General features: G+C 36.8%; 1 protein-coding gene across 1 annotated transcript in view; it reads right to left on the bottom strand.

Moving 5' to 3' along the window:
- DSG3 (desmoglein 3) overlaps positions 1-24,774 on the bottom strand; it is a 31,128-nt gene extending 6,354 nt beyond the window's left edge. Inside the window, 12 exon segments of the mRNA XM_015542500.2 lie at positions 1,734-1,991; positions 3,578-3,802; positions 5,222-5,361; positions 5,975-6,246; positions 9,265-9,450; positions 9,754-9,882; positions 10,763-10,929; positions 11,591-11,735; positions 12,196-12,351; positions 13,215-13,343; positions 13,866-13,901; positions 24,673-24,774. Coding sequence (XP_015397986.1) covers positions 1,734-1,991; positions 3,578-3,802; positions 5,222-5,361; positions 5,975-6,246; positions 9,265-9,450; positions 9,754-9,882; positions 10,763-10,929; positions 11,591-11,735; positions 12,196-12,351; positions 13,215-13,343; positions 13,866-13,901; positions 24,673-24,720 — 1,891 coding nt within the window. The 5' untranslated portion in view covers positions 24,721-24,774.
- Positions 24,775-25,081: the final 307 nt, after the last annotated feature.

Genomic DNA, 25,081 nt, shown 5'->3' with positions numbered 1-25,081 from the left:
ACCTCCTAACTGTAATTTCATTTCTAATTTAGCGCACACACCACTGCCCGTGTTATCTTTCCAAAACACAAATATGAACATGCTAGGTTTTTATTCAGACACGTTCAGCAGCTCTTTTTTCTCATAACTTAAGGAACAAACACCGTAACAGGTGTATGTAAGCCCTTTCAAATTGGTGCCAGTGCATTCTCCAGGTTCAGCTCCTTTACTGTCCACAGTTTCCCCATTTGTTAGCCTCCCAACATATGAGTCCTAAAACAGGAGAAGCATTTTCTGGCTTTTGCCCAGTGCTGTTACCCTTTGGAAACACTTTCCCCTCTTTTTGTACTTATACCTGACTCATTTTTCGAGCCACAATTTGATGATTCTCCTATTCTGTGAAGCCCCAGTAATAGCCCTTGGTAGTAAATTCTTCGATAGCTGTATCATGGTATAGTTTCTTCCATAGACTGAGACACACATACATCTGTGAACTACGTGAAAACCAGAATCAGGTTCCCTTTTTCAGCTGGATGCTTGTCAAGACTCACATAGATGCACTTGAAAAATTTGGTTTTGAAATCGAGTAATATGATATTGAAAAACTGAAAGGTACGTCCATTTCAGCTGTTAAATGACATGGTGCGTGATAACTGCAAAATAGGAAACACTTCTGAGGAAGGAGGAAGGAGAATATACGTGTGTTGGACGACTCTGGAGGTCACACCACAGTTGTAAATATAACAACTTACTATTTTTTTTAATAAGAAGAGATATGAACAAATACAGCAAACATTAATATCTATTAAGTCCGAATGATGGCTATGTGTGTGACTGTCATGTAATTTTCTGTACTTCTTTGTGGTTTGAAAGTATTTCACAGATTTTTAAAAAGTTTAAGTGAAGGGGTTGGAGTAGACTTGATTATCACGCACAGTCATTTTATTCTAAAAGCCTATGGTTCTGTAATAAATTTGGGAAGGGATTGTGAATTTTTCAAAGGTTTTTCTTATATAAGAGTTTGCCATGAAGTTCTTTTACATAGAGACCTATTACATTCAAAATATTTCGTTCACAAGATTTTGATTTAAATGCAGCTTTTTAGAAACCTGACCATTAAATAAAATAAATTTTGCTTTTATTGAAAAACAAAACATGTGTAGTTTCCCCACATGTGTTCAATAAACTTAATCTTATTAAGTAAAAGCCGTTAAGAGGGTGAGTATATGGGTGGTAAGCTATTTTCAGGAAGTGCTGGATTAAGCAATAATTTTTCAGGGCCCCTGATGTATTAATGTTCATTATAGAGTTCAAACCTCTATATTCTCTATGTTTTTCCTTAGATTTATTTGGCCAGGGTTCTCCTTCTATTTTAAAATCTCATGAGATTTTAATATGGAGAAGACATTTTAGAAAGTAGTGCATTGTGGATAAAGGCGTTATTTTGATTATGAACATTACTGGCAGTGTGTAGAAAGTTCATGCTTTAATTTTTTCTTGTTGATTCTCTTGCACTGTTTTCTAAATGTCTAACATGTATGACATGCTTTGTTGTATTATGAGTATAGATTGTTGGCAAATGACACGTTAACTTTAAATATCTCAGATTCTTCCTGAAAATGCCACTTTCCTCTATCTTTGCCTAGAACGCAGTTAAGGAATGGCTCTACGTTGCAAATGTGGCATCCTGTGCAGCATGCCTCCGCAGAGACTGATTCCTCATCCAAAACAGAATTTAACTTTGGCATACTCACATAGCAACAGCAGAAGACCAAGGAAGATCAGGCCAATGGCTGCAGGTCCCAGCCTCCATGATGAGCCTCCACCTATGCGTTCAGGGTCTTTGTGCCCGTTAGAATTTCCACAGGTGTCCCTGTTGTCACACTGACAGACTTGTAGAGTCAGGCTCTCTGGTGTCTCACACTGTCTGTCCTGACTGTCGGTAACTGTGAGCGAGATGGTGTACGTTCCAGGAGACACCTGCTGCTGGGCGTTAAGGAGGGCGGAAGTAGCTGCAGACAAACATCATACAAATCAACAGCAGGACAAGGTGTCTTTTGCCCTTCAAACTACCTATTTTTGCTAACAGAACCAGGGGTGCCTTAAACATCATGGTCACAAATAGTGAGACTGATAGTAAGGTGAGATTTGAAGGGGTTCAGTTGGGTAAAGCAGGCTGCACTTCCTCCTTGTCCTTCTTTCTGCCTCTGTTATTGTCACTCATGAAGACCCAGTCCTACCCTGATATTTCCCTTGAAAGATGATGGGAGGCAGGTATCGTGTTGACACGAAGCCCCCCTCTTCTGTGACGTAACCACTCTCCTGTATGTCTGCACCAACCCCCTGAACTCTGGTGTGTGGCCCTCAGAACGTATGCCTTCCCCCTGAGTTCATGTTTTATGCCTGACTTATCAAGACTGAGTTTCTGCTTTGGCTTCCACTACGTCAGCTGTTCCTGATAGTTTGCATCCCCTGTGCCCAAACGCTGGTTGTTGTATGGGATTCTCTGAAGTGACGGCCTGTTGCCTGTCTGTCTCGTGAATATTGATCACCCTCCATTCTCCATTGCTGTGTTGTCCCTTTCTAAGTGGGGTCCAGCAGCAGCTCTTGCAAGCTGCAGAGTTGTGTCAACTGGATCACTCTCGATCCTACCCTGCCCTTTGGTACTGTGCCCGAGCCACCCAGTCCACACTGTTGCCTTGTGCAGCCTCACCCAAGCAGGTGTGCCTAGTGCTGGCTCTCCTCTGTCTCTGATGTTTTGTGTGTGGCCTTTTTATTGGCCACGTGCCATGTGCCAGTAAACCCGTTTGGACCCAAATTCTACACGCGTAATTTGGAGCTCGAGACTTCTACCAAGATCAGTAAGGCCCTCGGAAAGAAGGCCGTGGAGAACAAGATCCCAATTGCTGATACTTATGGCTAGGGCGCGATAGAGCACATTCATGGAAGGGGGCAAGACTGGTTCAGAAAAGAGCTGGGGAAACATGAGAAGATACTTATTAAGTCCAATGGCTATTTCTACGAGACTGCTAGAAAATATAGGTAATGTAAGTTTAGCATGATAAAAGTTAGGAGAAACGGAAGGATGGATTAACTCTTTCTCACTGGCTAATGGGCTAATGGGAATTTCAGTCCATCATGCTCTCAAAATTCCTGACCAGTGACAGACTAAGTAGCACCGCCAATGAGCCTTCAACAGGCAACTCGTCTAGTGCTTCATGTCTGTTCACAATCTGCCCTGTTAGGAAAAGTTTATATATTTAGAAATTTAAACAGCTCTGCAATAAAATAGATGCCCGACTCTCTTCTTTTTATGGTGTGCTGTGGAGGTAGAAATAAAACATTAAAAGCATGAAAATGTAAAACAGACTGCACCCGAAAAACAGAAAATGATAAATGGCGCTAACATTGTATCGTATCATTCCTTTTCTCTTATGAAGAGAGAAGAAATTCATGAGACTAGGACCACATCTTCATTGCAAATAATTTTTTCAATAATTCTGGGAAAAGACTTGCTCCCAAATGAGCTCTTTTATCCATCTGGAAATAGAAAGCAGCAGCAACTTTCATTTATGGAAGCAAGTTTCCTATTACTCACCATTGAGTGTTGTGATACTCCATACAACTGGCAATTTTAGAGGCTGCTCCTCCAGGGAAAATGTGTAGGGGCCAGTATATTTATTGTCTAGTGCTCTAGCTGAGACAACCACAGAAGGCCGTGAACTACAAATTGTTGTCTTTTCAAGGACGATTGTTGGACAGTTTTCATTAAAACTGGGTACTTCAACATATACGGTGCCTGTAGAAGTTTTACCTGTGTTTTCTGTAAGAATAACATTTTAGAGTTAAAGGAATATACAGAATAAGAGGTACCCAAGAAAATCTTTTACTTTTTTTTAATGTTTATTTATTTTTGAAGAGAGAGAGAGAGACAGACAGAGTGCAAGTGGGGAAGGGCAGAGAGAGAGGGAGACACGGAATCCGAAAGCAGGGTTCAGGCTCTGAGCCATCAGCACAGAACCTGATACGGGACTTAAACTCATGAACCGTGAGATCATGACCTGAGCCAAAGTCGGATGCTTAACCGAGTGACTCAGGAGCCCCGAGAAAACCTTTCAAATGTCTCTTGCATGCAGCCACTTTAATATGTCTTCTCATGAGAAATTATGTTTGTTATTCTTACAAGTAAAAAGATGTCATTTAATTTCCACATCTTGTAAAAAGCAAATTTAAATTTGTCAACTTAGCTGGTGACTGTAATTAGTAGCATTGGCTATTAAGTTAACATGCTTGAAACCAAGACCTCTGAGGTGATGCATTCACTGATTACCAATAAAATCAACATAGAAACAATAGTTTTCTTCAATTTCTCCATGCTAGTGCATGGACCTGGCACTAGGTGAAAGATTTTTGCTTCTAAACCTTGATCCAAAGTATTTGAAATAAACAATGATTTATTTTTATCATCCAAGATATAGAAGTTAATTGAAGAAAAAACTTTCAATGTTGACAATCTCAAATTTGCCAGTGGTGGGATTATATGAATAATTTCTGTTGTTTCCTGTGTAGCTTTTTGCTGTTTTTCCAGGTGATATGATTTTTGGTGTTTATTCTTGTTTTATTTTCCTGTGTTTGCTTATTGCCTGGGCATCAATTTCTTTATACTTGATGGAACACAAACACTCAATGAATACTATTTTTAAGACATCCGAGAAGATTTTATTGTTCAGTGATATAGTCACATGAGGTCTCTGTCAGTAGCTTCCTTTATAAGTAACTCAAAAAGGCATCTCACATTCAAGCTGAGCTTTCCTGACAGGCATTATGTATCAGTCTTTATCCATCCTCTAAACACCAGAAATTCCTGGAGGCCTAAAGATTCTGCCTCAACACAGCAAACCAGAGGGACTGAACACAGAATTCACTGGTACTACAAACTCCATTGAGAAAGTGGAATGCTCAGTTTTTTGGATTCAACTGCCTCAGATTTGAGACCCAAGGGCCTGAAGATAATTAACTGTATTTAGTGGTGAGCTAATATGTTAAGTAATCATAATCATCTATTCATAAAGAAATGCCAATTGGAGTAACATTTCTCTAAAAGTGATTGAAATATATATTTTTTAATTTTTATTTTTTAAGTAATCTCGACACCCAACGTGGGGTTCGAACTCACAATCCCAAGGTCAAGAATCACATGCTCTATGGAGCCAGATGCCCCATTTTGAAATATTATTCTTACCATCTATGGCCAGAACCTCAGCTGTGATTGTCTTGTTAACTATGAAAGTAGAATCCCGATCGATGTTTTTGACAAATTTGATTTGAGCAGTTTTTGGATCAATGAATAGCAAACCACCATCATTACGTCCCATGATGTACCTGTTTTATGATAGAAAAGATGATAGTTTTCTTTCAAGTATGGAATGTTTACCTATTTAATGAAAATGACTCATTTTATATTTAATATATTTATATTTAATTTAAGACATTGAAAGATACTTTTAGAAATGGCAGCAGAAAATCAGCATATTAGCATGGACAAGCAGTATTTCATAATCCTTAAGTATTAGCCTGGTTTTTCAGTTTTCTACACTGTGCAATAAAATAATTGTGTCCTTGCTCTTACAATAACTACTCTGCATGGTGTTCTTATATTGGGTCATGAATGTTTTGTAGGTGCTGTGTACCAAGGTCTTCTGGTGAACTTCTACTCTTTTTAAAGACTCAACTGAAAGTTTCTGCGAAATTTTTTCCCGATTTCTCTTGACAGGCTAAGACATTCTCTTAATTTCCACTTTAACTTACGCTCATGTTATCTTTACTCATAGTGTAGTATGTTCCGTGATTTGGCTACATGTCTCTTCTTGAGTTACCCAGTTGTTTGAGTTGGCACTTTGTATCTCTGTATTCTTGGCATATAATGTTGGGGTGTTATTTTGTAGTAGCTTGTAAATGAAAACGACATCAAGGAATAATGTAAAAACAGTCTTACTTGACGTATGAGGCAGCTTTTCTGGTGTCTTCATCCATGGCTTGATATGTTCCCAGGACATAATTGACCAATTTTTTAGTACTTATGCCTTTCTGCACAGTAAATGTCTTGGAAGCCGGATGGAACATAATTCCTTCTTTCACATTCAACACTTTAACCATGACTGGGGTTGACTGGACTCGATACTGAGAGATTACTGATTGGTGAAATTCAGCTTTGTTTTTGACAGCAATACCAAGTTGCACATTTTGTAGTTGCTCATAATCTAGAGCCTGGAGTAAAAAATAGAAGGGAAGATGTATCACAGAAATACAATCTGGCAAAACCAGAAGAGGAAAAGAGAACTTTATGTTACATGCTATGAGTGGCTGTTTTTATTTCTCCATAGCAAGACAATTTCAGAAATCATTGTAATGTTGAGATAGAGAAATCATTAAAATTTTTAACTTATAAGACTTCAGCTTCTTAACCGATGCTTACAAAACAGGGTACCTCTTTGTAGACTACTAAAACATCATTATAGCTCCTTTAGGCTCTGTGGTGCGATGGAAAGAATCCCAAATTTGTATATAGTAGCATGGTTTGATTCCTGGTTCTGTGGCCTAATAGCTGTGTGACTCATAGCAGAATATTTAATTTCTCTGATTCTCAAGTTGTCACTTCTGAAAAAACCCCCAAATCTTACCTCATCAGATTGTTGTGAGGACTTCACAAATTTTGTCCCCAAACGCATTCCTAAAAATGGCAGTTATAGCCATTCAGAGAATAGCTATTGGATTCGTGTGCAATAGCGTCTTTCCTGATTTAAAAATTTCTAGGTGGCAAAGGTGGACCATCATAATAAACTTGGTTGGCCAATATGCATCTGAAAAGCAGTGGGTGGGTGGCCCACCAACTCTTTGTAGAACCATTTTCAGATGGTCTTGCATGATAACTATTTGTTTGACCGTCCTATTGATGTGGCCCAAATCAAGGACTGAGGAATCCCAGGAAAGCTTCTTCCATTCACTAATACATTTTTTTGAGTGTGATGAGATAAGGAAATGTTCATTGGGGATACATTTGTATATTACTGAAAATAATTAAGGGCAGAGTTCTGGATTTGAGTTTTAAGTCTGTAATGAGTAGTTTTGTGAGCTCAAGCATTCCCCAAGGGAGTGGAGGAGAATGTATAAACAGGTAATTATAATACAAGGGGAAAATAACAAGAGAAATTATAGAATCTTTGCGCAAAAGTGAGTGAATACTTCTACTTGGGACAGTTAGGAATCCTGAGATGTTTCAAGTGAGCTGAGTACTGAAGGATGAGGAGGATTTTTTCAGGCAGAGGTGAAGCGTTTTCAAATGCCCAGAGTTACAGAAAGTGACAGGGAGCTGGCTGCAGGTGGTGAGAGGCCTTATATATAACTCTGAGGAGGCTGAAGGTCATCTTGAAGGCCAGCAGCTGGTCATCAATCCTGGCTGCGATTAGAGTTCTCTGAGGAGTGTTTAAGACCCTCCTTTGCCTGGGCTTCCCCACAGACTAACGGAACCCATAGTTCCTACATTGCCATGGCTGAAGAAGAGTTGCAGGTGATTCAAGTGAGCACTAAGAGTTGAGGGTTGGGGCACCTGGGTGGCTCAGTTGGTTAAGCGACTGACTCTTGATTTCACTATAGGTCATGATCTCACAGTTGTGGGGTTAAGCCCCACATTGGGCTCTGCACTGAATGCAGAGCCTGGTTGGGATTCTCTCTCTCCCTGTGTCTCTCTGCGCCTCTCTCACTCATGCACAGCATGTTCGCTCTCTCTCTCTCTCAAAACAAATAAAGAAACTTAAAAAAAAAAAAGAATTGAGGACCACTTTCACAGCCAATGGAGAACAAGGAACGATTTTGAAGAACAGAATGATCCAAATTGGTTTTAAGAAAAGCATGTTAGTAGACCGGTGGCAGGAGGAGGATGAAGGAGGCATAAAGGACATCAATCAGGAGGGATTATAGACATTTAGGGGTAAGGAGGCAAGGCCAGGTAGAGCACAGGCCAGCAGAAGGAAGACCAGGGCCAGACTTTAAGGACAATTTCCAGGGCAGAATTGGAGGACTGGCTGTTTGTTGTGAGGAAAGATATGGCCCAGGTTTCTAGTGTGGAAACTAGACGACACTGATACAGGAGAGAGAATACCTCATTTTAAGGGATTGCTGGGGGTTTATAATACACCCTTGCAAGTGAGGATGGCCTCAGCCCTCTCTCTGAAAAGCAGAGTAATAGGAGCTGCTTCCACAGCTTCCAGAAATCAGGCATTCCCGCAATGTTATGCCCTTGTTAAGGGCATATTATGGGTCTGACACTCTACTGGACTCAAGGAAATAAAGAAGGAAGGTCCCAGATAGTCTGGTGTCCTGTGCCAAAGAAGTTCTTCAAATAGTCGTTATTTTTTCTAGTCTATATAGTGTCCAGGCAGAAATACCCTTACCCTTACATTATTCCAGATTGGATTCTGTGTGTGGGGCAGGGGGAGTGTCTGTTATAGCTAAGCATGTTAAATGGAAGGTTTACTCAATTATTATTTTTTATCTTGCAGATTTAATTATACAGTCCCATTTTCCAAAAAGTTGTTATTTTTCCCCTCTTATGACTGTAACTAATCCACTTAACACAAATTGATAAATTCACAAGCCACAATACCATGTATTCTTATCTTTTCCTAACTTTAATTGTAGAGAGTAAATGGATTAAGTCAATAAATGTGTTTTACATTCTGGTGCTTAAAGCAGGCACACCTATGAATATATGTATATTAGTGTGTGCTTACTATAGAAACTATGATAGCTTGGAAAGAAAGAAACCAACATGTTTAAAAAAAGCTGTCCTGAGGCACCTGGGTGACTCAGTTGGTTAAGCTTCTGACTCTTGGTTTCGGCTCAGGTCATAATCTCATGGTTTGTGAGTTTAAGCCCCATGTCGGCTCTGCACTGACAGCATGGAGCCTACTTGGGATTCTCTCTGTCTCCTCCTTCTCCTCTCTCTCTCTCTCTCTCTCTCTCTCTCTCTCCTCCCTTTTCCATTCTCTCTCTCTCTTTTTCTCTCTCAAAATAAATAAACTTAAAAAATACAGTAAAAAGAAAGCTGTCCTTAGGTATTGGGGCTATGTTTGTGTCTTTAAAAAATTCTCTCTACTTTTATGTGTTTTCTTTGTTTTCTGTAAAGAAGAGGTTTATTATTAATAAGTGAATAAAGTTTATTTGTAGAAATGATAGAGTTTGGGCTAATATGGAATATTTTTACCACTGAAGAGAAATAGAACTTACCTTAACCACCTTCAGGATACCTTCATTGGTTCTGGGATCAGTTTGTATTTCAAACCAATTCCCTTCATTTCCAGAGGTAAAGAAATACACTGCAAGCCAATTATCTGTGAATTCTTCATCCCAATCTGTAACTTGAAATCTAATCAACTCAGAACTTAAAGTATTTTCCTCAATCTGTACTGAATACTAAAAAGGAGAGAAGCAGAATTTTGAGTTATTGTCAGGTTTTATCTAAAGAGAGTATATTTATTCTGAATAGCATATATCATTAATTCTGAAATTATGTATTGCCCCTTGCTTGTTACTAAATTCTTATATTTTACAAAAGCTTCTTTTTTAAGAAAAATGCAGACAGCGTAAATAGAAGCCAGCAAGCAGGCAAATACTGAATTAGGATGGCAATATATTGTATAAATACAATGGGATGGTAGTATTGTAGTATAAAATTAAGAAAAAATCATAAATTATTCTTCAAGAGGCAAGGTGTACCTGAGATTCTCTGAACATTGGGAAATTATCATTGACATCTTTTACTTTAATACTACATTCACATTGAGTTGAAAGTCCTTCTCCGTCTTTGTCTGCACCACTCACAACAAGATGATAGCTGCTAACTTGCTAAATTTGGAGAAAAATAAAAAAAACATAATTAATCTCCAGCACCAAGAATACAAATAACACCTACCTGCTTCCTATGGGGGTGAAAATATTCAAGTTCATAGTTTATTCTCGAGAAGGATCACATGAGCTGTTCATTGTCCATCGTAGAGGAGGCATGTGGGGCTCTGGATGGTTGGGTAAGTTTTTATGGGGCTAAAACAGGTTTTCATTTTTGTGAGCTTCTTAGGGCAAGAAAGTACACAGTTGGAGCAAGATTGGGCATTGAAGATGGTGGGATGCTTATTTGAGGGAAGTTCGCTTATAGAGCTTTCCTATTGGTCTATTCAGAGAATCATTTGCATAAAAGTAATAGAAAGTCTGACAGGGTATTGTGTGGTGATAAATATGGTGGTGGTGGTGGTGATGGTAGTTATGGTGGTATGACGATGGGGAAGAGAAGAAGGGGATTCCTTAGTGTTCTGGAAGAAGGGGCAAAATTAAAACTATTCAGTAGTAAAAGTGTAACATCAGAGAAAGCTTTATACCAGAAAGAAATTTCTTCCTTCATCTGAGAAATTTCATTTTCCTGCACCATATAAGGAATAAGTCACAGTTCAGTTTTTGTCCCTGGATGCTTTGATGCCTTCTTTTACTCTCCACTTTACCTCTCACTGGGATGCTGATACTTGCTTATTTAGGGTACAATTGATTCTACAGGTCTTAGGAACACATCTCACCCCGCTAGAATCACACTGGAATGCAAACAGTTTCCCTAGATTGCCTAGTTGAGTATGGAGAACTTCTTTTTCTTTCTCCTTAGGTAAAATGGGGTCACCTCTCTTGGCTTTCTTACAATCAAATCCTTTATTATTGAATAATCCCAAGTGCCTTGCTTTACCTCTCGATCAAGAGAATTGGTTAAAGTACGGACTTCGCCAGTGTGTCTGCTTAGGAGGAACATGGGTGTGCCTGCAGGTTCCTGAGAGACAATTTTGAAGGCAATTTTAGAGTTCAGGTGGTTTGGCTCATCTGCGTCTGTGGCATTTAGTATCATCACCAGCGAGTCTAGGAATACAGAAGTAGTTCACTGAAGAATATTTAAAGACTGACATTCTGTTCACATTAAATATTCAACAGCATTTCAAATTGACCTTTGTTTTTAAAAATCTTGTCTATCGATATACTCAAAAACGAATTACATGTCTTTTTCGAGATCTCTTACTGTCTCAATCAGGTAGAACTGTGCTGCCTTCTGTAAAAATCCTCTCATTGGCCTTACTTACGCCTTGGCTGTATTGGAGTTGAGACTATTTTCTGTCTTTATTTCTTCCCTTCATGGATGGCATTATCATTCTTTCCTTTTCTCAAATTATCCAAGTAATTGTGTGTCTCTGTCCTTTATAATCTAAAAAAGTCCAGGTGATGCAGCCAGGCTACCTAAAACCACCCTTTTAGCTTTATGACTACTGCCAAGTAGTCATGTGACTTAAATATATAGAATAAGATACTATTGACTTGATAACAGGACTACAACCTAGAAATACAATGGCAGTGGATAAAGTACAAAATATTACAAAGGAAGACCCAGGTTATTTTGATGAATTTTTCTGCACAACTACTGGTGAAACTAAGACAATAAATTAGCTTCTAAAAGTGATATACTATAGTGATCCTTGTTTTTTAAAATAAAAAAGATTAGAAGTGGTATGTATTATAAAAGACTTACTTGAAGCACTGTTTTCTTCAATTTCACCCATGAATGTACTTTGTGAAAATACTGGAGGATTGTCATTGACATCTAAAATTTTAACTGTTAATATAAGTGGTTTCTCTACGTCTTGTCCTAGGGCATTCAGAGCGTGACAGGTGATCTAGAAAAAGGAGGGAAAAGTGATTCATTACTCTACAAACTCAGTTTGCATACTATTAAAACTTGTAGAAATAAGGCCTCTACTGGCATGTACAGACCTTTTGTGCAAAGAAGAAAAATATTTCCCCAACAAGTAGACAAAGTAAGAAAAGGTGGCCACCTTGGGCAGGCCAGTTAGGCAAGCTGCTCCTTCTTCCACTCTGGTCCTGTCCCATGGCAAGGTGAACTACTTTGCTGGATGCATGTTGGATTTCAGTGCCTACTCACGCACCCTCCTGGCATATTCCTTCAGGGGCACAACCATAAATGGAGGCTCTTCATAGAGGGCCTAACATTGTGATTTGTTGGTGAATTGATTCATGTGCTGATCTCTCTTCTAAATTAACCAGTAGAAGAGTATTACATTCTAAAGCCACCAGGCACAAATGTGAGGGTGCCTAATATTGAGGACACAAACTTACCTGGAAGCTTGGAGTTTCCTCGCGATCAACTATGGCCGTTATGTTAATTTCTCCAGTGTTTTTGTCAACAACAAAGATTCCAAAAGGGGGTTGATCAATTCCCATTCCAGAAATTCGGTAGGTTATTTTCTGGGTTGCTTGGAAATCTGAAGTAATCTGTAGCCCAAAATACCCAAAAATGTTAATGTGATCATTCACCAGACCTTTGCCTTCCCCTTTTCTCCACCATCATAGTCTAAAGTCATCTGTTTATTTTATTCACTCTTTCTGACACTGCGATGGTTACTTTTTGCCTTGATAAATACTGGAAATGTGAAATAATTCAAATTGTTGCTTCTGTTGACCAGCACGGACCAATATACGTTAATCATTTTGGCTTTACAATGTTTGTTCAGGTTGTGGCCACCACGGTGATGTTAAAAGGCTGGAAGTCATGGATACTTAATATTGACAAGACTACTTCTGAATGTTCCCTTTCTTAATGGATAATATTAAAACAAAGACATTTATTTTAGTTTAAATAGGAGGAGCTGGATAGAAAAAGAGGAAAGGGATTATACAGTGTTAAAAATAGGTATTAAATTGCTTACTATTATTATTTTATTTTTTATTATAATTTTTAATCTTTTTAAAATGGAAAGTTTCAAATATATAATGAACCTGATATTTCTCATCACCCAGTTTTGGTAATTATGAACACATGGACTCCCAAGAATTTTTCTCATTGTCTTATCCATATATTCTTTTGCCATTTGCTACAGTCCAGATCTAAATAAGGCTTATTCACTGAAATTGGTCCACATGTTTCTTAGTTATTTTTTATTACCCTAGAAGCCATAGTTCCTTCAACTTTCTCTATATTATTGTTATTGTATTTTTTGGGGCTGAAGCTATCAGGTTATTTTTTCTGTAGACTCCCCAATCTGCATTTTGATAAATGCAGTTGCCATCTCATTTTAATTTATACCTATTACATGTATTCTAAAAACTCACTTCGTCCCCCTGCTGATATGACTTACTTTGGCAATTGGGTTTCTTTTCGAGTTGTCTTCTCTTTCTCTGCAGGGTTTGGCAAATTTCACCCATTCACGTTTATATCTCCTTTTGCCTTGTAACGCAGTCTCATCTTCTCCATGTTGACCTTTTGTCTTACATGAAAAGGCATCCCATTTTATTATGCGCATTGTTGGAAAGTTTTGCTTTGAGTATTAATTATTAACACCTAAGTTGAGGAGTCCCCTATGTTTCATGGTATCTTGGACTGTCAAATGTCTAATTTGCTTGACCTCACATTTTGTCAAGCAAAGAAGAAACATTTAATAACTAAAACAATTACAGAACCATATGATTTTTAATATTAAGATTTAATCATTTTTTATCTTTCCTTTAAATATTCCATAATATCTCACTGCTCTGGGCACCTAGGACTTGTTTAATAAAACTCTGTTGGTTTGTTTAAAATAAGAAAGCATGCATGAGATAAAAGTACAATAATGACATTTATACCTTGTTGGTATTTAAAATTGGGTTAGTTTCAATTTTATTTTCACAATTAAATTATTTAACAGTTTAAAAAGTAAATAAATACTTATTTTTCTCAAGTACAATTTTCATTTTTTAAACTAAACCATTATTTTATTTTAACTACAAAAAACTTTTTCATACTTTACCTCTATTCGCAATTCTCCGTGAACCAATAGGAGCACCTGTAGACATTTAAATAAAGTCAAATTAAATGTGAATTCTTCAAATAAGTAATTGCATAAGATAATCTTATTCATGTTGTGATTTGTTTTTGTTTCAAAAGAAGTAGATTTGGAGAAGCAGTATTCAAAGGGTAAAGTGCTCCCAGGAAAAAGAAAATACTCGAGATAGAAACGAGTTCTTCCAGTTTTTTAATCTGACTACACAATTTTAAGGAAATACAGAAGAACCTATGGAACTGTGCAGAACTCTGACAAACAGCCAGTTGTAGCAACCTGACATTGCTTACCTGGCTGTTCTGTACTTTCCAGGAACTGGGGGAGATACTGCTTTGGCAAACAGTGGCAAGCATCATTGTGATAAACTATTAGCTGGCTGCACTTACAGGGTAAGGTATTTTCTCAGTTGTACATGGGTGGAGAGGATGGGCTAGAACTAGTAAAGTTTAGAGAGTGGATGGGGATACAAAAGACGGGGATATACTTTGTAAAAGATGGGGATACACTATTCCCATCACAAGGACTCTTTACTGTGGGACACAGATCTGCTTATCTCTGCCCTGTTACTTCAACTTAAATGTTGAACTTAATTTTTGTACTGATATGAAAAAATCAGATGAGGATAGAATGACGTCAGGCAGGCTAGGGTCTTTACATTTTCAAGAACGTATGAAAACCTCATTTGTGTTTTGTTCTATCTTATTTTCTACCCGGAATGAATTTTTAAAAAATGTGAGTATAGTTGATGTGCAATGTTGTATTAGTTTCAGGTGTGCGACTTAGCGATTTGACAAGTTTATACATTATGCTGTGTTCACCACAAGTGTAGCTACCACCTGTACTGTTACATTGCTTTTACAACATCACTGACTATTCCTTATGCTGTGCCTTTTATTCCTGTGACTTATTCATTCCATACCTGGAAGCCTGTGTCTCCCACTTCCCTTCATTCATTTTGCTCAACCCCCACCATTCTCCTCTCTGGCAATTATCAGTTTGTTCTCTGTATTGACAGCTCCGATTCTGCTTTTTGTTTGTTTATTCCTTTCTCTTTTTGATTCTGCTTATGAGTGGAATCATATGGTATTGGGCTTTCTCAGTCTGACTTGTTTCACTTAGCATAATACTCTCTAGGTCCATCCATGTTGTCTCAGATGACATGATCTCGTGTTTTTATGGCTGCATGGTATTCCACTACATCTTCCTTCTCCATTCGTCTATTGATGGACACTTAGGTTGCTTCCATATTATGGCTGTTACAAATGATGCTGAAATAAACATAGGGATGCATATATCTTTGTGACTTAGTGTTTTTGTTTTCTTTTGGTAAATACCTAATAGTGGAGTTATTGGATCACATGATAATTCTATTTTTAATTTTTTGAGGAACCTCCATACTGTTTTCCATAGAGGCTGTACCAATTTCAATTCCCAACAATAGTGTACAAAGGTTTTGTTCCCCACATCCTTGCCAAAACTTTTTATTTCTTGTCACTTTAATTTTAACTATTCTCACTGGTGTAAAGTGACATCTCCCCTTTACCCACTTTAATATTACTAATCCTTTAAGATCAATTCAAGTTCCAACAATCTCCATGAAACTGTCCTTACTGATGTCTTGTTTCTGAGTTTTTTCAACACATATTTTGTACCATGCAGTTTAATCCATAAGGATTTGCCATGATTTACTATTTCTTATTGTTTTGGGTGCATTATGATGTTGAGCCAAGAGAATTGTAAACTTTGCAATGCTCCTATGTTTATTTTTTTCTCACAATTGTTATAATACCTTTCCCTCAGCAGATATTTAACAAGTATTTTCTGACCCGCTGATTATCTTATGTGAGAAGAATCTGGTAGGGAAAATATTGTGAAAAATAAGTAAGAAGAAAAAGAATTAGAGTAATATTAGTAGTTAAGGTTTATTATGGATTTTGTGTCAGTTGCTATTTATAGATCTTTATTATCTCACTTAATTCTTAGAGTAGCCATCTGATGGAGACACTATTCTTATAGTCTATCTTATGGATGAAGAAATGGAGACAGGAGACAATGAGTACTCACCTCCCCCAACAGCCCTGGCAGAGTCAGGATGTGAGCCTCTGCAGCTTGACTCTGAAGTGTGTAGATCATCACTACACTAGATTTTAACCAAACTTGGCATAAATAAATAGAAAAACTGGTGGTGGAAAGAAAGTTATAGGATAGTCAATTTAGATTTCTTCTTGGTAGAGGCTGAGGTTACTCCTGAAACAATGTAGATTTATTGTATTGTTGATTTTGGAAAGTTATAATAAAGAGGCAGGTTGAACTCTGAACCAAAGAAGTAACCATATCAGACATAGGATGCCAGGACCCTTCCATTCTAAAAATTTCACTGAAATCCTTATTTGAAAGGGTATGCAAGTTGTTGTCAAAAGGGACTATTACATATGGCTATAATAGGCCTCAAAATGATTTTACAGTTTTGCTTCTTTTTCTGAAACACTATCATGAGTTACTTGGGAGAGGGGACCCAATTACTGTCGTAATTGCCCTAATTTCTCAGCTCATTAAGACGACTCAGCCACATGTGAGGGGAGGGTTGGGCCAGGCACACTTCCCTTTACAGGAAAACTGGAAAGAGTCATCCAGAAAATATGAATCATGTTTGCACTAGCCTCATAGAGAATGATTCTTCTAATAGACATTAAGGCATAATTTCTGTTTTCCTGGGAAGCAAAGGAAGTACAAACTAAAAACAATGGAGAATGAACATTGCAGACAGTTGTTTCTTATTTGTTCAATCTTTTCACTGAATCAGAGCCTTTAGAAGTTATTTACTCAAACCTTCACTCTTTCTCATTCTCTTATTGAAAGTCAGACCACCAAGAATGTTCTCTAATTTTAGGGAATTTTGTGAAATCTGATAGTATTTGTGCTTTTAGGAATATGAGGTAGTTAGTAAAAACCACTTCTGAATATTATAATGTTTCTTAAATATTTAGAAATATAATCATAGCCTTATATTACTTAGAATAGTGCTTTATTTTAGATAATTAATATGCATATTAGTTACTTAGTTGTTTTAGTTACTTCAGTATAACTATTTTGAGTATTTAATAAATATTTCAGTAGTTTTCTGACAATATAAATCAACTAAGCTGTCTTTTCTGGTGGCTTTGATTGGAAAGACAAATGTGGAGAAAGCACTACTTACCTTGAGAATTCCTATACTTTTTTTTTTCCTTCCTCTGGTTTCCTGGTTATCTTGATGATTGTATTTTATTTTATTTTATTCTTTTTTATTTTATTATTTTATTTTGAGAGAGAGAAAGACTGTGTACATGATTGTGTGCGAGTGGGGAAGGGGCAGAGCAAGAGGGAGAGAAAGAATCCTAAGCAGGTTCTGGCTCTATCCCACAATGGTGAGATCCTGACCTGGGCAGAAATCAAGAGTCGGACACTTAACTGACTGAGCCACCCAGGCACCCTGATAATTTTAGTTATATGATTTTTAAAGCATTAATATGGCCTAAATACTTTGGTATAGATAAAAACTAGAAATATTTTGCTGAAAGAAAATCAGATTATTAAATTAATAAAATAGCATATGGAATAAAGTAATTTAATATCCATATACCCTATTTGTTAATTAAATGTATATAATTAAATCATTAACGTTCCTATTGAATATAATAGGTACACAATAAATATGTTTTGAGAATATGGGTGACTAGTTTTTAAAAAGGCATTTATAATAACAACTGTTATTTACTGAGTAGCCAAGAATTTGTTTAGAGTTACGTCAAACTTTAGTGTGGGGAGGGATAGACTGTTAGACTGTGCATTGGATCCAGGGAGTTAGTGCTAGCTGACCTAGGGTAGCTCTCTCTCACCTCTAGAATGGGATAAGAGTGGATCACATCCACTCCCTTCTGGGAAATTTGTAAAGTGAATTAAGTGGTTCAAAGAAATTATTGTAAGTTTTAGACATGAATTTTTACATTTATTAATTATGTTTGGAAAACAATATATAGGCTGATGATATTATTCTTGTAATTGGTTAGATACAATATACAATGATTATTAATGAGTTTAATCATAGAGGTCATTCAATACATGTTTGATTAATAAATTTCCTATAAGTAAAAAATGAGTGATTTATCTTTTACGATATCTCATAGCATATATATGGGTATGTAGCCTCTCTATATACATATACATATATATGTGTGTGTGTGTGTGTGTGTGTGTGTATACAGACACACACTGTTTAAAATTAAAATTTAAAACTCCCAAAACATTCTAATAAACTTGGTATGTATCAGGACAAATTTCTTAATTGAACAAAAATGGTATATATTTAATATTTAGAAATTACTATTTAATTTTGAACAATTCAATTTTCAATAACTGATTAAAAGAGTAAACTCAATTAATTTAAAAAGTTAAGCTGTGTATCATGATAGAAATGCTAAGAAAAACATATACTAGATATTCTCAACAAATTGGATATTCTCAAATGCTTAATTTAAATACAGTTAAGTGTAGTAATATGAAATTGGACACCAGATCTTGAATCCCTGAATTAAAATCCTAGTCTCACCATTTACCAGTTGTATAACTTGGGAATATTACTCAATCTTTCAATTTCCTCATCTGTAAAATAGGGATAATAATTCTAGTTACCTTATAGGTTTGTTGTGAAGATTAAATGAATAGGTTGAAAGCACATAGATGAGTGCTAGCCCACAGGAAGTGCTTAAGAAGTGTTAATCACTTCAGTCACCAAACTTCAAAAAAAAAAAAAAGGTGTAAAGGATCCACTTTAGTATGAAGTGACCTTATATTATTCACATCAGGTCACATAAAAACTTTCTTGAGCATCAGAAAGAGTCAAGAACCAGTGTTCCACTGTACAATTGTGTAAATTGCTCCTTGCACAACTTCAGGGGGTACTGTTCACATTGTAGTTTACCTCCTGGAGTTGTGCAGTGTATAGCCTAGCCAACTGTGCAGAGGCCACGTAAGAAAAATGTGCATATTAGATGGATTCAATTATTCACAGTATAATTACAGATAGTAACCAATTGCCCATATAATTTTCTTATGATGAACTTCTCAAAACAAGCCCTTACCTTAGGCTATCAGATTGCCTCTCAACTGGAAAGGAAGAGCCAAAGGCTAGCAGATTTATGGGAAACCACATGGGGCATTAAGTGTTCTAGCTCCAAATGAAAACCAGTTTCAGGTATTAAGTAAGTGGGAGTGGTAATTGGTAGATGTAATTACATCTTTCCTGACATTTGCCCAAGTCAGGCAAGACTGGCCAGAATTGCTTGGCAAGGTTATTCTGATTTTAGAATCTTAACTTTTGGAGAGGTTCAGGAGGAAATTTATTTTCATATATTTATTAGCACTGGAAACTAGATTGTTTCATCAATCAAGAGAAGGAAATATACCTCAAAGATTTTCCTCCTGCTAAAAACTTGGGTCGTTTACATTTTTCATGGGCTAGAACAAATAATCCTAAAATTTCTGTGGAAACACAAAAGCCCCCAAATAGCCAAAGTGATCTCGAGAAAAAAGAACAAAGCTAGAGGATCACACTCCCTGATTTAAAACTGTACTACAAAACTATAGTAATTAAAACAGTATGGTACTGGCATAAAAACAGATGCACAGATCAATCAAATGGAATAAAGCCCAGAAATAAACCCACACATATATGGTTCATTAATCTGTAATGAAGGAAGCAAAAATATATGATGTGGAAAAAAAATAGTCTCTTTCATAAATGGTGTGGGGAAAATTAGACAGCTACCTGCAAAAGAATGAAACTGGACCATCAACTTATACCATATGCAAAAATAAATTCAAATGGATTAAAGACTTGAATGTAAGAACTGAAACCACAAAACTCCTGGAAGAAAACATAGGCAGCGGGCTCTTTGATTTTGGTCTTAGCAATATTGTTTTGGAACAATCTCCTCAGGCAAGGGCAACAAAAACAAGTGGGACTACATGAAACGAAAAAGCTTTTGCACAGTGAAGGAAACCAATGAAATGAAAAGTCAGCTTACTGAATGGAAGAAGATATTTGCAAATCATGTATATGATAAGTTAATATCCAAAACTCACACACAAAAAACCTCTACAACTCACACAACTTAAGTATTTAAAAAACTCAATTAAGAAACAGGCAGAACATTTGAGTAGATTTTTTTTTCCAGAGAAGACTCTAGAGAGCCAACAGGCATGAAAAGATTCTCAGCCTCACTAGTCATCAGGGAAATGCATGCGATATTATATCACACCTCACACACATCAGATTGGCTATAATCAAAAAAACAAAAAATTACAAGTTTGCAAGGATATGGGGAAAAGGAAACCCTCATGTTTGTGGGAATGTAAATTGGTATGGCCACTGTGGAAGACAGTATGGACAGTTCTCCCAAAGTTAAAAATAGAACTACCGTATGATCCAGTGATTCCATTTCTGGATATTTATCCTAATAAAATGAAAAAATTGGTTTAAAGAGATATGTGAACCCTTATATCCATCATAGCATTATTTACAATGGCCAAGATATAGAATCAACCTGAGTGTCCACCAATAGATGAATGGATAAAGAAGATGTGGGATAGATGATAGATGGATAGATAAAATGCAATATTACTCAGCCGTAAAAAGGAATGAAATCTTGCTATTTGCAACACAGATGGACCTAGAAGGCATTATGCTAAGAGAAATAAGTCAGGCAAAGACAAATGCTATGCAATTTCACTAATATGTGGAATCTAAGCAGCAAAACAAATGAACAAACAAAATAAAAAAGAAACAGACTTATAGATACAGAAAACAAACTGCTGGTTACCAGAGGGAGGACTGATTGGAGAATGAGTGAAATAGGTGAAGGATATTAAGAGGTACAGACTTCTAGTTATAAAATGAGTAAGTCATGGGAATGTAATGTACAACATAAGGAATATAATCAATGATATTGTAACAACTTTGTATGGTACCTAGACTCATCATGGGGATCATTTTGTAATGCACAAAATTACTGAATCATATGGGGTACACCTGAAGCTAATAGGATGTTGTGTGTCAATTAAACTTCAATAAAACATTTGGGCCATTTACTTACAATTCTTTTTCTAAAATTTTGCTTTTTGTTTGTTCTAGAGAAGAAGGTGGTTGAAGATAGTTCTGCTATATTTAGAACACATTTTAATGCAGAACTTGATATTTAAACTACTTTCTTTTTTTTCCAGAGCTAATACTACTAACTTCTTTAAAACTTTGTGCTTTAAAAATCTTTGGATTCCAAACACAGCTATTAATTTTGTAGTGAGTAAATTTTTATGTAATATAGTAGCATGAAATTAAACATCTTATTGTCCAGATGCTAATAGAAGTGTTATATGACAAACTGCGATGCAGATTTTGTGGACAGTGGTCTCCTTTGAAAACAGACATTATTTTTAAAAGGTTAAATCTCTGAAGATAAGTGTTTTTCAGTCACAGACTTTCCCCCAAAATGTTTATTTTGTATTGTGTGAAATGGATCCAATATGCACAGGAAACTGATAACTATTACATTTTTCTTTGACTACGGGCAGGCGTTCTCCATGCTTTTGCCTGTCAAGTAATTAATCTAGAAGACTGAACAGTTGAAATTTTGAGTAATGCTCCCAGTTTGAAAATGCCGTTTTCTCCTACCCACTATTATACAAATTTAGGATATAGGTTGATAGGATCTTTCACTCAACAAAGGACTGTTTCTTGACTGATTAAAACTGGTGGTGGTGGTTATGTAAAATAGTAAGGTAGAATTTTAACAAGTTATCAAAAATCATCTGTATTATTAATGTAAACATTACAAGTGATCCGAGTCCTACAAAGCACTTTATATTTTCCAGAGCACTTGTTTGCAAATGTTTCTTTCTGCTTTATTCTTACTGTGGCAGGGGGCTGTGATTATCGTCATTTGACAGTTGAGGAAACAAGGCCTGGAGTGAGTCAGTTGTACAGGTGTAGACTGAAGTCTGTGACTTTGCTGTCATATCTCACTTCTCTAGCCAACCCATATATGGTCATAGGGTGGTGGAATTAATTCAACACCTCCAAATATGTCTTCCAGCTTTCAGACCTCACCCTTCTACAACAAAAGATGCACATTCCCACTCCATAATGCTTTTAAAAACACTGGATTTTTTTCCCTCTCACCACACTATTTCGAAACTTGGGGTGGCTCCCCAGTTCTAAAAGGACTCTATTAGTTTTCACAGAGTGAGCTTTTCAGTCTGACCCTCATCTACCTTTCCAACTCATGCCCAACACAAACGGTCATTCTAGCCAAACCAGTGTGTCCATTGCCTCTAGGTAAATGCCGTAATCACTCTTTCCTTTGCTCATGCTAGTCTGACAACTGAAGAAATCCCCCTTGACCTATCTATACTAATCAAAAAACAGCTAAATCTCACCTAGTCTATGGAGCCTTGGTTGCCGACCTCACTTTTGACCGATACTGAATTCCACTAACAGCATTAATAATAGATAAGCGCTGTCCAATAGAAATGTAGGAAGAACCACAAATGTGAGCCAAATATATAATTTTCAATGTTCTAATACTAATATATTTAAAAAGCCTAAAAAGGTGAAATTAATTTTAACAACATATCTTTTATCCAATAATCCAAAATACTATCATTTTAATAGTAACATAAAAATTGACATTTTACATTCTTTTTTTTTTTATACGAAGTCTTCAAAATATGGTGTATATTCTCAGTTCAGACCAACCACATTTTAAGTGGTTAATAGCCACAGATGGGCTGTGGCTGCCATATTGGACAGAGCAGGTCTATGAAGTTATAATGTTGTTATTTTTAATTAATTATTTATTTTATTTTAGAGAGGGAGAGAGAGAGCTCACCCGAGTGGAGGAGAGGGGCAGAGGGAGAGAGAGAGAGAATCCCAAGCAGACTCTACCCCCAGAGTGGAGCCTGATATGGGGCGCGATCCCACAATCCTGGGATCGTGACCCAAGCTGAAATCAAAATTTGGATGCTCAGCTGAGTGAGCCATCCAGGAGCCCCTACATTGTTGTTTAAATAGCTTGTGTGTGTGTGTGTGTGTGTGTGTGTGTGTGTGTGTGTGTGTATGAAATTTTTTGGAGGGGAAGGAAATGTCTTACATTTCATAGTTTCCTTATGACTAGCATTATAGAGGCACGTGGGAAGTTATAGTTTAGAGAGGCTTCATTAATTTTTCATTTGTCCATTTTTCAAACAATTGTGTGTCCACTGTAAGAGAGACATTATATAGTGGGCGTTCGGGATAGAAAGATGAATGAAATAGCCCTTAGTATAAGGATCTTATTGGTCACTCTAGAATCAGAGGGATACTTGAGAATGGTCTATGTCAAAACAGGGAAAAGAGCTTGCTTAAGCTTTTGCTGCTCTAGTTCTGTGTCCTTATGACACCTTTTGACACCCCCTGCCGCCTTTCCCATAGCTTTCTGAGTTGGTCATCGGTGTAGACATGTGCATTTTCAGGCCACTTGCAGTTTAGTCCAGAAATGACCATCTGGAAAGGTGGGAAAGTCATACAATTGTCTCATTACTCTTTACAACATTCTTGGGTCAAATAAACTCATTAGATAACCAAAACAATTAGTTACACTGTTATAATAAAAATAGACCCTAACAGAAGGAAAGATACCTATTTTCCAATTGGGCATTGTGAGAGGGAAGGCTTGGAAACTCTGGTTCACAGGGCAGCCAATTCTAATTTTAGACCCCTCTAATTTTTAGAAAGTTCTTTCTTGAGCTCTATCTTCCTATAACTTCTTGAAGTCCAATTATCACCTCAATGTTTTAGATGAGGAGATGAGGGAAACTTATGCCCAGGCCAACTTGGTTTATTGTGAAGTGGGGAATTTGTATGAGGAATTTTAAAATAGTCATTTATGGTGTATGTCACTATTTTGGTATCCTAATGTAACTGAAACAATTGGAGCTTTTTTTTTTTTTCTTCAGAGAAACAACATAGTTAAGGAACAAACTAGTCTGTAATATCCAGGCTAGTGCTTTGCTCTTCAGATTCCACTTCTCTTTTAGATAACATTATATAAATCTTTCTCAACCAACAAAAGTATTGTTCTCCTGAAAAAAAAAAAAGGCTTATAAAATGCTGTATGTTTTTGTCGCCCAAAGTTGGCATATTTTTTGCATATAATGGCTAAACATAAACATTGTTTTCTTAATAACTCTTTCAACTTCTCTAGAGTCAAGCATTGCTTTGATTTTAATTCAACGGTCTGACTGTTTTAAAAACAAGTCAGGTATCAAGACCAGACATGTACCGTTCTTAGCCATATGCTTAAGAGATATGTAACCTTGGAAAACAGACCTGGTTCTCTTTCAAGTGTTTTAGTTTGTGTATTACAAAGAGGAATAAAAGCATTACTTTGAAGAAAATGAAAGTGTGGTAGAAAATAGATCTGAGATCCAGATTAATGAACTCATTAACTAAAGAAATGCTAAATGTCGACTTTCACATTCTATTTCTCTCTGGTTTATTTTCTAGATAAAATACAACATCAAAATCCCACAAGAGGAGGAAATTGGTAATCTTTACGATTTCATTCTAAAGTGTTTATTTTTACTGCACTCTTTTTAGAATTTATAATAGGGATTCGGCAATCAAATACTGTATTATCAAACAAGGAAGGAAACAGGGAAAGTGGCAATTATTTTGGGAAAAAAAAAAAAAAGGACTTACCATTAACATGGCCAGAGCCCTTGATGTTCTGAAAAGGAGCCAAGTCATTGTCTCTGATTTCCCTGGTGGACAAATCCAAGGGAGCTTCTGCTTCAGTCCTTCCGACTGTCCGCATAGGATGTCTAAGAAAAGCTCTTTGGTCGCTTCTCTACTTTCTGGAATCTACAGCCGGCCTGTTATGCGGCTCCTCCCCACCCTAAACCAAGGATTGGTCTCACCAGAAATGCTTGCATCACTTTTGCTCCCAGGTAAAAACTTAGACACACCTCAGTTCCCAAAGCAATGAAATCCTTTGTTGGAAGCTGAAAGAAAAGTTCACAGGCTAAAGACCAGGTTTAATAGGAAGGTCCCAGATGAATAATAAATTAATCATGGTGTGGAAATGCAAAAGCTAGGCCTGACTACACTG

Source organism: Panthera tigris, chromosome D3 (genome assembly GCF_018350195.1).
Source record: "Panthera tigris isolate Pti1 chromosome D3, P.tigris_Pti1_mat1.1, whole genome shotgun sequence".
NCBI classification, from domain to species: Eukaryota; Metazoa; Chordata; class Mammalia; order Carnivora; family Felidae; genus Panthera; species Panthera tigris.
The sequence above is the reverse complement of the archived record's forward strand: the minus strand, read 5'-3'. Positions and strand labels throughout refer to the sequence as shown.